The sequence below is a fragment of the Eulemur rufifrons genome, chromosome 23 (assembly GCF_041146395.1).
Source record: "Eulemur rufifrons isolate Redbay chromosome 23, OSU_ERuf_1, whole genome shotgun sequence".
NCBI lineage: Eukaryota > Metazoa > Chordata > Mammalia > Primates > Lemuridae > Eulemur > Eulemur rufifrons.
The window spans coordinates 11,704,433-11,723,491 of NC_091005.1; the positions used below are offsets into that span (position 1 = coordinate 11,704,433).

General features: G+C 37.2%; 1 protein-coding gene across 4 annotated transcripts in view; it reads left to right on the forward strand.

Annotated features, from left to right (window-relative positions):
- Positions 1–19,059, forward strand: part of NFATC3 (nuclear factor of activated T cells 3) — a 102,644-nt gene that overhangs the window by 21,141 nt on the left and 62,444 nt on the right. For 3 of the 4 annotated variants that reach the window (XM_069456313.1, XM_069456312.1, XM_069456314.1), the window contains exons 2-3: positions 6,444–7,578; positions 9,987–10,149. In XM_069456313.1, coding sequence (XP_069312414.1) covers positions 6,444–7,578; positions 9,987–10,149 — 1,298 coding nt within the window. Of the gene's footprint in view, positions 1–6,443; positions 7,579–9,986; positions 10,150–19,059 lie in introns of those variants that run through there. The other variant, XM_069456315.1, reaches the window with a different exon arrangement.

Genomic DNA, 19,059 nt, shown 5'->3' on the forward strand with positions numbered 1-19,059 from the left:
AGTATGATGTTAGCTGTGGGTCTTCATAAATGCCCTTGGTCATGTTAAGGAAGTTTCCTTCTATTCCAACTTTGCTGAGGTTGTTTTTTTGTTTGGTTTTGTTTGTTTTGGTTTTCTTTTTGTTTTTTTGTTTTTGCTAGATAGGGTCTCATTGTGTCCCCCGGGCTAGAGTGCAGTGGTGGCAGCATCATAGCTCAATGCAACCTCAAACTCCTGGGCTCAAGCAATCTTCTTGCCTCAGCCTCCCTAGTAGCTGGGACTACAGGGACACACCACCAGCCCCAGTTTTTCTGTCTTTTTGTAGAGACAGGTTCTTGCTCTTGCTCAGACTAGTCTCAAAGTCCTGGCCTCAAGTGATCCTCCCGCCTTGGCCTCCCAAAGTGCTAAGATTACAGGCATGAGCCATGGCATCCAGCTGCTTTTTTTTTTTTTAATCATGAAAAGATATTGAATCCTGTCAAATGCTTTTTCTTTGTTGATTGAGATGATCATGTGGTCTTTTCCCCCTTCGTTCTATTAGTGTGGTATATTATATCTGTTGATTTTCATTTGTTGAGGCACCTTTGCATTCCTGAGATAAATCTCACTGGTCCTTTTAATGTGTTCTTGGATTCAGTTTGCTAGTATGTATTTTGTTAAGGATTTTTGTGGCATGTTGTTCTGTAGTTTTCTTGTGGTATCTTTGTCTTGTTTTGGTGTCAGGAAAATACTGGCCTTATAGAATATGTTAGGAAGTGTTCCCTCCTCTTATATATATTTTTGGAATAGTTTGAGAAGGATTGGTGTTAATTCTTTAAATGTTTGGTAGAATTCACCAGTGAAGCCATCTGATTATGGGACTTTTTTGACTATTGATTCAATCTCTACTTTTTATAGATCTGTTGAAATTTTCTATTTCTTCTGAATCAGTTTTGGTAATTTCTGTTTCTAGGAGTATGCCCATTTCTTCTACATTGTCTAATTTGTTGGTGTACAATTGTTCATACTATTCTTATTATCATAGTATTCTCATACATATTTTTTACCAACACCAGTTGTGATATATCCTAACAGATTCCTCTTAGGTTATACTGAACTAGAATTTTCTTGACTTCTTTGAACATATTCTTTCCTGAACTTGTTTCTTTCTCACTATTCATGGAGGCTAATTCTTTAGTCACTTTAAACTCAGGGCTGAATCTGTAACTAAATAACAACTGAACTCTGGCAACACAAGAGCCAAGGACACCCACTTTTCGAGGAAATCATTTGCCCTGTTTTATAATTGCCTTTTTTTTCTTCCTCACTCTGTTCCATGGGCTAGAGTGCAGTGGCATCATCCTAGCTCACTGCAACCTCAGTCTCCTGGGCTCAAACGATCCTCCTGCCTCAGTCTCCCAAGTAGCTGGGAGTGCAGGCACATGCCACCACGCCCAGCTAACTTTTCTATTGTTTTAGTAGAGACGAGGTCTTGCTCTTGCTCAGACTGGTTTCAAACTTCTGGCCTCAAGCAGTCCTTCTGCCTTGGCATCCCAAAATGCTAGGCCTCCCAAAGTGCTAGGATTACAGGCATGAGCCACCATGCCTGGCCTATAATTATCTATTGATATTGCTACCAGTGCCTTATTTTTTCTACCAACTGTTCTTGCTGAAAGGCTAATAGTCTTGAATAAATTTATTTTCTCTGAACACATTTCTTTGGTTGCTGCAGTCAAACACAATTTAAATAACTCACTGTCAAGAAATGGCTTTCTTTGCTTTACTAGCAAATAAGCCAGCCATTCAGAAGCTTTCTTTGATTGCAGTCTCATTTTTACTTTTTGTTTTTGTGAAGAAATCCTGCTGTGATAAAGGTATTATTTTAAGTTTTCTAATTTTTCTTTTGTTTTCCTGTTAGGAGTATTGTGATGAATGCATTACTGTGGCAATGCTGATATATAATGTATTCTTTTAGCATAGCTATAATGTCATTACATGATAAACACAATGCTTTATAATCTAATTTGATTTAAAAAATCAATAAATAACCTATACTCTGCTGTGCTTTGAAAGAGCAACATTCAAAGCCCACTTTTCTTTTTCTGTTTTGGTGTGATGGGTGTGCGCTGGTAATTTCTTTTAAAGTTACAATTGCCAGATGAGCTGTAGTCTTAGCTACTTGGGAGACTGAGGAGGGTCGATTGCTTGAACCCAGGAGTTTGAGTCCAGTCTAGGCAACATCGTGTGACTCTGTCTCTTAAATTAAAAAAAAAAAAAGGTCACAATACATCCATATGCGTTGCACTTGAAATGAGGTGAAGTTAGAACTTTGCCATACAATTTGTTGGTGCACCAGACAGCAGTGGGAAGCAATAGGGGCAGGCACTACATTTGGTCTCTTTCACAGCTCCTCAGCTCTACCCTTATTGTGTGAAAGTAACCTTAGACAGTACATACATAAATGAGCATGGCTGTGTTCTCATAAAACTTTATTTATGGATACCAGAATTTGAATCACGTTGTTTTATGTCATAGAACAGTTAAACAAAATTATGTTGCAACCTTTTCATTCTTAGCTTGTAGGCTGTAGAAACACAGGTGGTAGGCCATATTTGGCGCATGGGATGTATTTTACCAACCCCTGCTTCACACTATAAGTAAAGACTATTCATTGGCAACTCGTGTTATCCGGATTATGCTTTCATGGGGCCCTCTGGTGGTTGAAGGAACATAGACTAAGTAAGACTTGACATGGTCAAATTTCTGAAGCACCATGAATTTGAGAATTCTAGAGTTGGAAATCTATACCTATGACTATTTATCATAGATTGTAATAGCTGCTCATATTTCCAGACCTTGGACTTTGGTGACACTTGGGGAAAAAGTTGAAGGAGCACTCTCACAAATTTTGTGTTCAGGTCTCTGAAATACTTTCAGACATCATTCTGATGTAGAATATATTTGCTTCATCTACAGTTTATTTTGGGGAAGGGTGTGGATTTCAGCATTAGTCAACCACTGAAATGATATTGGTATAATAATTACATTTGAATGAACTATAAAGTCTTCCATGGGTGACTTTGTGTCCTTTCTTTTCACTCAAAGCATTGAGATTTAATAAATTAACAATTTTTCTTATTTAATCAAGTACATTCTTAAGTAAAACTGGATTTCGTTTTTTTTTTTTTTTTTTTTTTTTGAGACAGAGTCTCTGTTGCCCGGGCTAGAGTGAGTGCCGTGGCGTCAGTCTAACTCACAGCAACCTCAAACTCCTGGGCTTAAGCGATCCTACTGCCTCAGCCTCTCGAGTAGCTGGGACTACAGGCATGCGCCACCATGCCCGGCTAATTTTTTGTATATATATATTTTAGTTGTCCATATAATTTCTTTCTATTTTTAGTAGAGACGGGGGTCTCCCTCTTGCTCAGGCTGGTCTCGAACTCCTGACCTCGAGCGATCCACCCGCCTCGGCCTCCCAGAGTGCTAGGATTACAGGCGTGAGCCACCGCACCCGGCCTGGATTTCGTTTTTAACTGCAAGTGCATTCTGGTGAAGAATACAGTGGCTACTAGTACAGTTAGGTGTTACTGTCCTGTTTGAACTAAGGTGCTAGCAGATTTTAATTTTTTTAATTTAATTTAAGTTTTGGGGAACATGGTTTCGCTCTGTTGCCCAGGTTAGAGTACAATGACATCATCATAACTCACTGCAACCTCAAACTCCTGGGCTCAAGTGATCTTCCTGTCTCAACCTCCCAAGTGGCTGGGATTACAGGTGGGCCACCATGCCTGCTCCTTTTTTTATTTTTTGTAGAGATGAGGTCTTGTTATGTTGCCCAGGCTGGTCTTGAACTCCTCCTGTCCTCAAGTGATCCTCCAGCTTTGATCTCCCAAAGTGCTGGGATTACAGGCATGAGCCACTGCCCCCTGGCCCTATCCTGCATTTTTAATTTTTTCCTTAACATCCTACTTTGGAGATCATTCTATATGACACTGTTCCTTAAATTTTACTGTGTATTAACAAGGTTTTTGGAGGGCTTGTTACATCAGTTTTTGGGCCCCACACCCAGAGTTTGTGATTCAATTTGTCTGTGGTAGGACCCAAAAAATATGCATGTTCAATAGGTTTCCAGGTTTCCATATTGTGGCTGTGACAAGTTGCCACAGATGTGGTGACTTAAAATAGTACAAACTTATTATCTTACCGTTCTGTGTGTTATTTTGTACCACACAAATTATACCTGGGCCATGTTCTACTATCTAACTCACTGCCTTTAACAAATTCCTCCTTTCTGCCTCTTCTCTCAGTGCTTCTGTCATTGTGGTTATCCACATGGACTGTTCAGGTTACAAACCTTTCCTCCTTTTTCATCCACCTGATTTTTTCCCCCCTTTCCTCACTCTATCCCTTCTTGCTCCTCCATACCTATTTCTTGTTAGTGTTCCATTGTAGTTAACATGTTGCATTATTTACCAGCCTCTTTAATAGTCTTTTAAAAACCTTTTGTTTCGAAATAATTTTGGACTTACAGAAGAGTTACCAAAATTGTACAGATAACTCATGTATACTTTTTTTTTTTTTTTGAGACAGCGTCTCACTCTGTTGCCCAGGCTAGAGTGAGTGCCATGGCGTCAGCTTAGCTCACAGCAACCTCAAACTCCTGGGCTCAAGGGATCCTCCTGTCTCAGCCTCCCGAGTAGCTGAGACTACAGGCATGCACCACCATGCCCGGCTAATTTTTTCTATATATATTTTTAGCTGTCCATATAATTTCTTTCTATTTTTAGTAGAGACGGGGTCTCGCTCTTGCTCAGGCTGGTCTCGAACTCCTGAGCTCAAACGATCCGCCCACCTCGGCCTCCCAGAGTGCTAGGATTACAGGCGTGAGCCACCGCGCCCGGCCTCATGTATACTCTTCACCTAGCTTCTATAATATTGTCAACTTACTAACCATAATATGATAGATCAAAACTATACAATACTATTAACTAAATATAAACCTTATATTTCAAGTTTTTCCCCTACTAATGTCCTTTTTCTGTTCCAGCATCCAATCTAAGAACCCATGCTGCATTTAGGTGTTGTGTCTCCTCTGTGACAATTTCACATTCTTTCCATGTCTTTCATGATCTTGATATTTTTATGATTGCTAGTCAGTTATTTTGGAGAGTGTCTCTCAGTTTGGGTTTGTTTAATATTTTCTCATTAGATTGAGGTTGTGCTTATTTGGTAAGAAAACCACAGAAATGATGGTATGCTATCCTGGTGTGTATCAGGGAGTACATAATAGTGATATGTCATCTTGCCAATAGTGTAAACCTTGATCAATTAGTTAAGGTGGCATCTGCCAATTCCTCCACTGGAAAGTTTCTGATTCTCCCTTTTTAATTGATAAATATCTTGGGAGAGACTTTGAAACTATGCTAGTGTCCTTTTTCTTTTCAGACTTTTACTTACTTTAGCATCCTGAGTGATCGTGCTGCGACAATTATTATCATGGTGTTTGCCTAATAATGTGTTTTTCTCATGCTTCTATATTTATTAATTGGAATTCCTCTAAGGAGGAATTGCATCATTCATTCGTTAATTTTCTCAATTGTTTATATCACAGTATGGACTCATGGATATTTGCTTCTATGGGTCATAATTCAGTACTATCTATTTTATTCTTTCTCAGTTTTTTTCAAGGTTTAGCTATTGGGAGCCTTTTTGGGTTTGTTTCTATATTATTGACATGCCCTCATCCTTTTTTTTTTTTCTTTTTTTGGTTTTTAAAATTTAAAAAGTTAACATACGGTAAAATTGGCACCTTTTAAAATTGGCACCTAAAATTCACAGATCTATGAATTTTAACGCTTGTAAATTCACGTGGCCACTGCTACAATCAATATACAGAACAGTTGTATTACCCTAAAAAAACTCCTTCCTTTTATAGCCATATCCTGAGGTCACAATTAATGGCAGAGGTAGACTAGAGTCTAGGTTTCCTGAGTTTGAGTTTATAATCCTTTTTGTTAATAAACCTAGTATGTATACACATAACTAAAATAGCCTTTGGAAGGCTCTATTTCATTCTTTACTTCATTTTAACCTACAAATCCCAAATGAGGCCCGGCCCAATTGATACGATTATATCATTTTATAATTCTATAAGTATTATTTAGAATTATGGATATGATTATTTCTTTTATAAAAGCATTTATTGTTTTTAGATTATAATGTTTTCTGATTATCATTTTAGAAAATGTAGAAATAAAGAAAAATGACATATATGTGTAAATATGTAATAATTACATATATCTACAGAAATAATCAAATGCATTAAAAAAAACACCAACTCTTTATTGGAGCTAAAGAGATACATTTTATGTTCCACTTTTTTCTCTCAAGATTATTATTATTATTTACTTTTCATTTGATATTTTATACATCTAAAGTTTTCTAATTTGTTTTGTTGACTTTTTTTTTTGCCTTCCTCCCCATAGATCTTGAGCCAGATGATTGTGCATCCATTTACATCTTTAATGTAGATCCACCTCCATCTACTTTAAATTCACCACTTTGCTTACCACATCATGGATTACCGTCTCACTCTTCTGTTTTGTCACCATCGTTTCAGCTCCAAGGTCACAAAAACTATGAAGGAACTTGTGAGATTCCTGAATCTAGGTATAGCCCATTAAGTGGTCCCAAACCCTTTGAGTGCCCAAGTATTCAAATTACATCTATCTCTCCTAACTTTCATCAAGAAATAGATGCACATGAAGATGACCCACACATAAATGATCCAGAAAGGGAATATTTGGAAAGGCCTTCTAGAGATCATCTCTATCTTCCTCTTGAGCCATCCTACCGGGAGTCTTCCCTTAGTCCTAGTCCTGCCAGCAGCATCTCTTCTAGGAGCTGGTTCTCAGATGCATCTTCTTGTGAATCTCTTTCACACATTTATGATGATGTGGACTCGGAGTTGAATGAAGCTGCAGCCCGGTTTACTCTTGGATCCCCTCTGACTTCTCCTGGTGGCTCTCCAGGGGGCTGCCCTGGAGAAGAATCCTGGCATCAACAGTATGGACTTGGACACTCCTTGTCACCTAGGCAATCTCCTTGCCATTCTCCTAGATCCAGTATCACTGATGAGAATTGGTTGAGCCCCAGGCCAGCTTCAGGACCCTCATCGAGGCCCACTTCCCCCTGTGGGAAGCGGCGGCACTCCAGTGCTGAAGTTTGTTACGCTGGGTCCCTTTCACCCCATCACTCACCTGTTCCTTCTCCTGGTCACTCTCCCAGGGGAAGTGTGACAGAAGATACCTGGCTCAATACTTCTGTCCATAGTGGATCAGGCCTTGGCCCTGCGCTTTTTCCATTTCAGTACTGTGCAGAGACTGATATCCCTCTGAAAACAAGGAAGACTTCTGAAGATCAAGCTGCCATACTACCAGGAAAATTAGAGCTCTGTTCAGATGACCAAGGGAGTTTATCACCATCCCGGGAAACTTCAATAGATGATGCCCTTGGATCTCAGTATCCTTTAAAGAAAGATTTATCTGGTGACCAATTTCTTTCAGTTCCTTCACCCTTTACCTGGAGCAAACCAAAGCCTGGCCACACCCCCATATTTCGGTGAGTTGATGGAAATGGCTGCTGGTCATTTTTCATCCTTACGGGTCATTGGTGGCATGTTACTACGTTATCTATATGTAATGGTGTGACTGTTTCTCCTCCTCTTCCTTTTTTGTTTGAAAAAATTTCTACCAGACAAATAATTTAAAGTTCATATTTATTTTCATTTGAGTCTTAAAAGTATTTTTAGATGGGCTAAATATAATTTTAAAAGTGTATAGGTAATGAATTACAGATAATAATAAATTATACTTAGTGATCCCTAGAAGGAATTTTCTTATCTAGAAAAGTTTCTCGTAAAAGATGGATTATAGTATGAATTAAATTACTAATAAAACTAATTGGGAGGCCGGGCGCGTTGGCTCACGCCTATAATCCTAGCACTCTGGGAGGCCGAGGCAGGTGGATTGTTTGAGCTCAGGAGTTCTAGACCAGCCTGAGCAAGAGCGAGACCCCGTCTCTACTAAAAATAGAAAGAAAATTAGCTGGACAACTAAAAAATATATAGAAAAAATTAGCGAGGCATGATGGTGCATGCCTGTAGTCCCAGCTACTCGAGAGTATGAGGCAGGAGGATTGCTTGAGCCCAGGAGTTTGAGGTTGCTGTGAGCTAAGCTGATGCCATGACACTCTAGCCAAGGCAACAGAGTGAGACTGTGTCTCAAAAAAAAAGAAACAAAAAAAACTAATTGGCAGTAAGCTTATTTTATTTTTAAGAGCTCAACATATGAATGAAATTTGTTGTGTTATATTGTGGCAAGCGGTTTTTTCCATAATTTTTTTTTTCTTTTGACTTTTCAAGTTTATGGGTTTTTTTGTTGTTATAGAGGAATTTTTAAATTTTATGTATTCAAATTTGTCTTTTCCTTTATGGCATTTTAGAGCATAATCATTATTTTCCAAATGGCTTATCAGTTGTCAAAATACCATTTAAAGAATCAATCTATTACTTACAAGTACCCATTTAAAAACAAAACAAAACAAAACAAAAAAAGAATCTAGTCTATAATTGATTAGAAAAGGCAACTTTTATCATACATTAAATTCCCACATGGAGTTGTGTCTGTTAGGGGGTTTTTTTTTAAATGCTTTTCATTAATGTGACTATACCTGAATGCTGATCTTTAGAAAAAAACAGTGTGGAGTTATGGTATCAAAGACACCTTTAAACTCATTGCTCTGCTTCTGAAATTTATCTTAACTCTTTCTAGGGCTTTGCTTAAGCCTACAGAACAAGTACAGAGTCAAATGAGAGTTGAAGAAGTTGAGTTATTTCAGACTACTAAAAGTTAATACCTTTTTCTGTATAATGCCAATATAATAAAAAAGATTAATACCTTTGAGCTTCACAGTAGAATGACTTAGAGTTAGGGCTAGGGCATTGAAGGAAGGAATGAAATAATTTAGAAATTTTATTTCACCTGTAGACATATATAAGTTGTTTCTTTTCTATTTTTTTTTTTTTTTTCCGCTCTGTCACCTGGGCTAGAGTGCAGTGGCATCAGCCTAGCTCACAGCAATCTCAAACTCCTGAGGTCAAGCAATCTTCCTGCCTCTGGGATTACAGGCATGGCCACCACACCCGGCTAATTCTTCTGTTTTTTTGGTAGAGACTGGGTCTCGATTGCCTGAGCTCAAGCAATCCTTCCACCTTAGGCTCCCAGAGTGCTAGGATTATAGGCATGAGCCACCACACCTGGCTCTATTCCATATTTTTAATGTTAATATATATAATTGAACCTTTGGGCTTTTAAGATGTTTAAATTGTCTTATTGACCAAGTTTAAAAAAGTAGACTTTTAGAGATGCTACAGTGATAGGCTATTTTTTCAGCCACATATCTACTGAACTTAAATTTTTACCTCAGATTGCAATATATTGCTGAACATAAGCAATTTTTCAGAGATACAGGGAAAAGAGCGATCAGGAGCAAGTGGGGGAAGCAACATGTGCAATAGACTGAGCACCCCCACAGATACCTACTAGGGAGGGAGAGAGGGATACTGAGACAGAGAGAGAGACTTTTAGGTACTTGGAAAGATACTGATACACATACACAGATGTATACTTTTGCTTTAAGAAATTAAATTATTCTTTTGGTTATTTTTGTCATTACATACGCATAGTTGAGAAAGTAACAGTTTTACAAATTGTTAGACTTTGTCCTTTTCAAAAAAAATGGGAGAGCAAAAAGTAGATAAAACAGATTTTGTTATTCAGATTAAAGAATTGTTTTATTAAGTACCCACCATAACCAGAGTTATAATTTACGAAATGAAGTTTTATTTTGGAATACTTTGTTTCAAAGATCACAGGAAGACATGTTGGTCCTGGCAAAGAAGTGATTTGAATCACTGCTTGGCAATAATATAGCATGATGAAATGCATATTTGTGTGTTTTGTTTATAGCACATCTTCATTACCTCCACTAGACTGGCCTTTACCAACTCATTTTGGACAATGTGAACTGAAAATAGAAGTGCAACCTAAAACTCATCATCGAGCCCATTATGAAACTGAAGGTAGCCGAGGGGCAGTAAAAGCATCTACTGGGGGACATCCTATTGTGAAGGTATGAGACCTGGGGCTTGTTTCGCAGATACCATATACCTGTTAATGATTAGACAGGTCTATTCAGTTAGGTACTACAGAGCCCAAAAGAGAAAACTCAAAAACTAGAGAGCCTCTGTTGTTTTGTGTGCTTGCTGTTATGGCCACACTTCAGCACTGAATTTTCTTTGCCAGACTAAAAGATATTCTTCCTGGACTGACTCTCCAGCTGGGGAAACTCTAGGGAAAGTTTACACTGGTGAGATAGCTAGTTTTTTTTTGGTTGTTGTTTTGTTTTTGTTTGTTTTGAGGTTTTTTTTGAAGAGCAATTTCCAGGAAGAGATAGCTGTTTTTTTGATTTAAAAAAAAGAGAGAGGTTACTGTATTGTATTTATGAATATGCTCATTTTTTAAATTTAAGTAATACAGAAAAGTAGAAAAAATAAAGCAATAAATTATCCAATCTATCCCTCTTAGAAATAAACAGTGTTAACACTTAACATTCCAGATAATTCTCTGTGTATATATTTGGTGAAAGATTAAATAGATAACTAGAAAAATGAATGAATTTTTTAAGAGTAGGATTATACTGAACATTTTTGTAATTAAAATATAAAATTTTTTATTTGATTTTATTAGAACTAAAATAAAACTAAGTGAAGTTTTAAAAATTATGTCATATGTAAAGTTTTTAATCATAACATAATATTAACTTTAATTTTACCTGGATAGTACATACAAAAATGAAACTAAAGTAAAAGTAAGAACAGTTGAATCTTAGATACTGTTCTTCATTTTAAGAGTTCCTAAAAGATCTAAGGCCAAAAAAAGAGATTAAATAAATTATTGAGAGATTGAACTCATTGTTTCAGATTTAGATGGTATAAATTGACTCCTTGCTCTGAAAAATAAGGAGTAATGGTCTCTCTTAAACTTCCTTCCCCTTTTCTACTCTACCTCTTGAATTTTGTTGATATACTATTTTTCCTTTTTGAGCTACAGCCCACACACTAATTGTTTAGTCTTAGTCCTCTATTTAGCTGGATTCAGTGCTTACTACTAGTGCTTTTTTATTTATTTCATTGTTAAATTTTTTTGTTTTTTGTTTAAGGAGGGCTTTGGATTCTATATTCCTTGGATTCTTTGAGGTTTGAGAATGTCTTTTGTATTTTATATACTCAAACATCAGAATGACTGTGTATAGTAATATTGAGTCACCTATTTTTCTCTTTCAGAACTGTGTGGAAATTTTTTCCTGTTGTCTAACAGCATTGAGTACTGTAGTAGAGAAACTAATAACACTGAAGTGATTTTCAACAAATACAATTTATGAATTGTCATCTTTTATCTGAGCCATGCTTTGTGATTATTTTCTAAACATACTTCATAGTTCTTTACAAAGATTTACATTTTAAATGGGTTTTACCATGATTTGTATTAAGAAATGTCAGGAAATCAAAACATAGGAATTTTGCCATTTGTTATTAGAGTCATATTTTGTTTTTAAATGAGTTTATTTCAATTTGATTAAGGAAGCAAGTTCTTTGCTTAGTTTCCTGTCTCTTTTGACTTTACCTTCCAGGGAAGAAATTATTTACAAGTGCATAAATGAAAAGTCTTTTGGGGGTCCACATGGTTTGTTTCCACAGTTTTCCTTTAATTAAAAACAGCTGGGCCAGGCGTGGAAGCTCATACTTGTAATCCCAGCACTTTGGGAACCCCAGGTGGGAGAATCGCTTGAGGCTGGGAGTTCAAGATCAGTCTAGGCATCATAGCAAGACCCTGTCTCTACAAAAAAATGTTTTAAAAATTAGCTGAGCCCTTTTCCGCCTCTGCAAAGCAGGGAAGTCCCCGCCTGGCCGAAAACAACAGATCTCATCATCCTATGCCCTTGTTTGTTCCCTGTCTCCAATTCCCCTCAATAAAGTGGTTTGACCTCCAAAAAAAAAAAAAAAAAAAAAAAGTTAGCTGAGAGTGGTGGCACATGCCTGTAGTCCTAGCTACTTGGGAAGATGAGGTGGAAGGATTGCTTGAGCCTAGGAGTTCGAAGTTACAGTGAGATATAATGGCATCAGTGCACCCCAACCTGGGCAACAGAGCTAGACCCTGTCTCTTAACAATAACAAAAAAAAAAACAAAAAACCAAGCTGGTAACAGTGGGTGCGTGCCTGTAGTCCCAGCTACTGGGGCTGTAGTGTGCAGTGATCATGCCTGAGAATAGCCACTGCACTCCTGCCTAGACAACAAAGCAAGACCCCATCTCTTAAAAAAAAACAACAAAGAAACAACTGATTCCCTTCTCAAGGGGAGATTAACACTTTCGGTGTCATCAGTATTTTTATATTCTCCTTGTGAATGACTTATTTCTTGTTGCTTGAAGAATTATTTTATAATACTTGAAATGATTAACTTGACCAGAGTATGTCTGGATGTTGATGGTCAGTCAGTCTTTCCCAGTACTTAAGATGTTCTCTTTCAATCTGAGATCCTTTATTCCTTCATGCTAGAAAATTTTTCTGTATTGTGTATCTATATATATTTCTTGTTCCATTTGTTTTGTCATTTACTTCTGTTTATTTAGATGTTTACTTGTCTTTGTCTATCTTCCATATCTGTATTCTTTTCTCTGGATGCTTGAATATATTTTCTTATTATTTATTGTGATTTTTTTTTTGAGCCTTACCTCCCATGTTATTGAATGATTACTGCTTGGTGCTTCTAATTTTTTTTTTTTTTTTTGAGACAGAGTCTTGCTGTGTTGCCCGGGCTAGAGTGCCGTGGTATCAGTCTAGCTCACAACAACCTCAAACTCCTGGGCTTAAGTAGTCCTGCCTCAGCCTCCCGAGTAGGTGGGACTACAGGCATGTGCCACTATGCCCAGCTAATTTTTTCTATATATATTTTTTTAGTTGTCCAGATAATTTCTTTCTATTTTTAGTAGAGACGGGGTCTCGCTCTTGCTCAGGCTGGTCTCGAACTCTTGAGCTCAAGCCATCCTCCTGCCTCGGCCTCCCAGAGTGCTAGGATTACAGGTGTGAGCCACCACACCCGGCCTGGTGCTTCTAATTTATTATTAGATCTGCAGTTATCTTTTGAATTTCACTTTGATTCTTTGGCTCCATTTTCCAGTCATTTGGTATTTTATTATTATATTTGCTCTCTTGATTTCTCAAATTTATGTTCTTAAATTTTTTAGTATGGCACACTCATAAGCACTGAATTCCTGGCCTCTGTGTGTGTGTTTAGTTTTTAAAAGATTTTTCTTTTTAATTATGTTCTTCAAATGCATTTTGCATAATTTGTTACTTTTTTCATTAAATAAAAACAGAACCAAAAAATCTATATTATCATTGCCTAATTGCCATGCCTTTTGTCTCTATTTTGTTTGAGAGCCTTGGTCTAATAGCCAGAGGGGTTTGGGGTAAAGAGGTAGAAAATTAGATTAGGATAGTCCTTGTTGGGTTTGGCTAAAGAAAGTGGACAATATTATGTATTATGGCCCACTTTAAGTATTTCCGTGTGTATCATATACTCATGAGTGTGGCTTGTTCCCCTAGTACAACACAGAGTTCTGGAAAATGGTAAGTAAGCCCTAGTGACCCTTATTTTGCCTCTGTCAAAGAGTCTAGAGCAGGATGTAGAATCATTTATATATTTACCAAAATCTCTATTTTAATCTCTATTTTAATTAGGTTATAGGATTTCTTCACTTCAAATTTGTTTTTTTCTTTCTTTTAAAAACATTTTTTTAAATTGAAAGATAAAATTGTGTGTATTTACCATGTACTGCCTATTGTTTTTAAGAATATATACATTGTAGAATGACTAAATCTAGCTAATTAGCATATGTATTACTTCACATAGCTATAATTTTTATGGTGAGAACACTTAACATCCACTCTCTCAGCATTTTCCAAGAATATGATATATTGTTAACTGTAGCCGCCATGTTTTACAATAGATATCTTGAACTTATTCCTCCTAACTAACTAAAATTTTGTATCCTTTGAACAACATCTCCCCAACACTCTCAGCCCCTGGCAGCCACCATTGCATTCTCTACTTCTGTGAGATCAACTTTTTTTAGATTACACATGCAAATGAAATACTGTGATATTTGTCTTTCTGTCCTTGGCTTATTTCACTAATATAATGTCCTTGAGGTTCATCCATATTGTCACAAATCACAGGATTTTCTTCTTTCTTATGATGAAATAGTATTCCATTGTGCGTATATGCCACGTTTTCTTCATCTATTCATCCACTGATGGACACTTAAGTTGATTCCATATCATGGCTATTATGAATAATGCTGTAAAAAATAAGGCAGTGCAGATACTTCTTTAACATACTGATTTCATTTCCTTTGGATCTATACCTAGTAGTGGGATTGCTGGATCATACAATAGTTCTATTTTTAATTTTTTGAGGAACCTTCATACTGTTTTCAATGATGGCTATACTAATTTGTATTTCTGCAGTGGTGTGCCAGGGTTCCCTTTTCTCCACATCCTTGCCAACACTTCTTATCTTTTGTCTTTTTGATAGTAGCCATTCTAACAGGTATGAGATGGTATCTCATTGTGGTTTTAATTTACATTTCCCTCATGATTAGTGCTGTTAAGCATTTTTTCATATACCTGTTAACCATTTGTATGTTTTGTGTTGAGAAATGTCTATTCAGGTCCCTTTTCCTTTTTGAGACAGGGTCTCTCTTTGTCACCTGAGCTAGAGTGCAGTGGCACATTCATAGCTCACTGCAACCTCAAACTCTTGGGCTCAGGTGATCCTCCTGGCTCAGCCTCCTGAGTAGCTAGGACTATACACACACATACACACACACATATATATATCTTATAGCACCACACTACCCAAAGCAATCTATAGATTCTGTACAACCCTTATCAAAATACTGATGACATTCTTCACAGAAATAGAAAAAGAATTCCTAAAATGGAACCCCAAAAGACCCTGTGAATAGCCAAACCATTACTAAGGAAAAAGAACAAAAGTGGAGATATCACATTACCTGACTTCAAAACATACTGCAAAGTGATAGTAACCAAAACAGTATGGCATTGTTGTAAAAACGGACACAGAGCAATGAAACAAAATAAAAACACAGAAATAAATCCATGTATTTACAGCCGATTGATTTTCGACATTGACACCAAGAACATGCATTGGGGAAAGGACACCCTCTTTAATTAATGGTGCTGTGAAAACTGGATATCCATCTGTAGAAGAATGAAACTAGACCCCACATCTCTTACCATATACAAAAGTCAACTCAAAATAGATTAAAGACTTAAATGTAAGACCTGAAACTATAAAACTACTGGAAGAAAACAGGGGAAAACTTTTCTTCGTGACATTGGTCTAGGCAAAGATTTTATGTGTAAGACTGCAAAGCACTGGCAACAAAAATAGACAAATTGGACTATGTTAAAGTAAAAAGATTCTGCACAGCAAAGGAAACAATCAACAGAGTGAAGAGACAACTTGTAGAATGACAGAAAATATTTGCAAACCATTCATCCAACAAAGGACTAATACTTAAAATGTACAAGATACTCAACAGCAAGTAAACAAATAATCCAGTTAAAAATGGGCAAAGGATCTGAATAGATATTTCCCAAAAGAAGACATACAAATAGTCAATGAGTATATGAAAAAATGTTCAACATCTCTAGGGAAATGCAAATCTAAACAGTACGATATCATCTCACTCCACTGTTATCAAAAAGATAAAAAATAAATACTTGTGAGGATGAGAGGAATAGGGAACTCTTATATGCTGTTGGTGGGAATATAAATTAGTATAGCTATTATGGAAAACCGTATGGTTGCTCAAAAAACTGAAAATAGAACTACCATATGATCTAGCAATGCCACTACTGGGTATTTGTCCAAAGGAAAGAAAATCAGTATATTGAAGAGGTATCCCATGTTTATTGCAGGTATACCCCGTGTTTATTGCAGCATTGTTGACAATAGCCAAGATATGGAATCAACCTAAATATCCATCAACAGATAAATGGATAGAGAAAATGTGATATAACATGTATGATAAAATATTATTCAGCCATAAAGAAAGAATGGAATCCTATAATTTGTAGCAACATGGATGAACCTGGAGGACACTATGTTAAGTGAAATAAATCAGGCACAGGGAGATATATACCATATGTTCTCAGTCAAGAAGCAGAAAAAAAATTGAGCTCATAGAAGCAGAGAGTAGAATTTTGGTTACTAGAGGGTGGGAAAGTATAGGGATAAGGGGAGGATAGGGAGAGATTGGTTAATGGATACAGAATTACAGATAGAGAGGAAGAATAAGTTCTAGTGTTCTATAGCACTGTAGAATGAGTATACTTAACAATAATTTATTGTTTATGTTCAAAAACCTAGAAGAGATTTTGAATGTTCCCAACACAAAAAAATGATAAATGTTTGAGGTGGTGGATATCCTAACTACCCTGATTTGATTATTACATATAGTATACACATATCAAAACATCACTCTGTACCCCATAAATATGTGCAATTCTGACAGGTCAACTAAAAATAAAAGAAAAATATATCAGTAAAAAGAAAAATCTTAAAATTTACAGGTATAGTGTATCCTATTTTGTGTCTAGCTTCTTTTATTCAACTTTGTGACTGTGGGATTCAATTTTCTGGGTTTTTTTGTAGTTTTTCTTGCTATGTGTTGTCCTTTCATAGACATTTGATTTGCATCCAGTTTTGGAAATTTATGAATAAAGGTGTTCTGTATGTGTGTTTTTGTTTGTTAGTTTAACATGACTTTTGGTGGACAAAGCATTCACTTTTTTGGGTGCATGGTCAGGAATGGAATTGCTGATTTTAGAAAGTAGCTGTACCAGTTTATACTTTTTCTTTCTTTCTTCTTTTTTTTTTTTTTTTTTTTTAAGAGACGGTCTCACTTTGTTACCTGGGCTACAGTGCGGTGGTATCATTATAGCTAATAACTACAACCTCAAACTCTTTTTTTTTTTTTTTTTGAGACAGAGTCTCACTCTGTTGCCCAGGCTAGAGTGAGTGCCGTGGCGTCAGCCTAGCTCACAGCAACCTCAAACTCCTGAACTCAAGCGATCCTCCTGTCTCAGCCTCCCGAGTAGCTGGGACTACAGGCATGCGCCACCATGCCCGGCTAATTTTTTCTATATATATTTTTAGCTGTCCATATAATTTCTTTCTATTTTTCGTAGAGATGGGGTCTCGCTCTTGCTCAGGCTGGTCTCGAACTCCTGAGCTCAAACGATCCGCCCACCTCGGCCTCCCAGAGTGCTAGGATTACAGGCGTGAGCCACCGCGCCCGGCCCAACCTCAAACTCTTGAATTGAAACAATCCTCCTTCCTCAGTCTGCTGGGACTACAGGTGCATGCCGCCACACCTGGCAAATTTTTGTATTTTTTGTGGAGACGAGGTCTTGCTTTGTTGCTCAGGCCGGTGTCACACTCCTGACCTCAAGCGATCCTTGTGCCTCGGTCTCCTAAAGTGCTAGGATAACAGGTGGCTTACACCTGTAAGCCACCATGCTCAGCCTAAGGATGTTCTTTTATCCTAATTAGCTGGGAGGTTTTTGTTTTTGCCTTTTTAATTCATGAATAGGTATTGGGTGTTATCAATTGACTCTTGCAGACTCCTTTTCTATTTTAATGATATGAGAAAAGAACTATACTGCCAATGTCTACTTCTTGCTTGTGTTTTCTGTAATGTGGTGACTTTACAATAAAGTATAATAGAGACTGAATGTTCTTTTATTATTAAATTGGACTGATAGCCTGGCATGGTGGCTCAGGCCTGTAATCCCAGGACTTTGGGAGACCCAGGTAGGAGAATCACTTGATGCCAGGAGTTTGAGACCAGCCTGGGCAACATAGCGAGAACCAGTCTCTATAAAAACTAAAAAAATTAGCCAGGCGTGGTGGTAGGTGCCTGTAGTCCCAGCTACTTGGAAGGCAGGAGAATCTCTTGAGCCCAGGAGTTCGAGGCTGCAGTGAGCTGTCATTGCACCACTGCACTGTAGCCTGGGCAACAGAGCGAGACCCTGTCTCTACAAAATAATGAAGTAAAAATAAATAAACTGAACTGATAGATGAGAGAGATATATAGTCTCATTCTCTTTTATAGTTTATAGTTAGGGACTATAGAATTATATAGCAATGTTAAGAATGTACTTCCAAGTTCCCAGTGATTTTGGGGGGTTTTACACATTGACAGTGTTTTTATGTTAGGGAAGGGGGATAGACTTCGTAATGTTTTTAGAATGCACAAGTGAGAAATAGATGCAGTTTAGTCTAAAACAAAACCAAATTGTGTACTTGTTGCTGGGAAATTAATCTTTAATGACTTTAATGTAGTCTTTAATGAGTATTTAATCAGATTATTTTAATTTTTAGTATTTATCCAAATATGGGAGGATTGTCTGTTTCATTAAGGAGTCAGTAGATCTTATTGGAATTCTCTGGTAAAAACATACATTTTGTATTACTAGGATTGGAAGAGATTTTTGTAGGTCTTAACTTTCTGAATTTTGTTTTACATGATTTGGGATGATGGGGCAGGGTCTCACTCTGTCTTCCAGGCTGGAGTACAGTGGTGGGATCAGCCTCCTGAGTAATTAGGAGTACCACCATGTACCACCATGCCCAGCTAATTTTTAAAAATTTTTTTAGGCTGGGCTCAGTGGCTCACGCCTGTAATCCTAGCACTGTGGGAGCCCGAGGTAGAAGGATCATTTGAGCTCAGGAGTTCGAGACCAGCCTGAGCAAGAGTGAGATCCTGTCTCTACTAAATATAGAAAAAAATAAAAAATAAAATTTTTTTTAGAGACAGGGTCTTGCTGGTCTCGAACTATCACCCAGGCTAGAGTGCAGTGGTGCAGTCATAGCTCACTGTAACCTC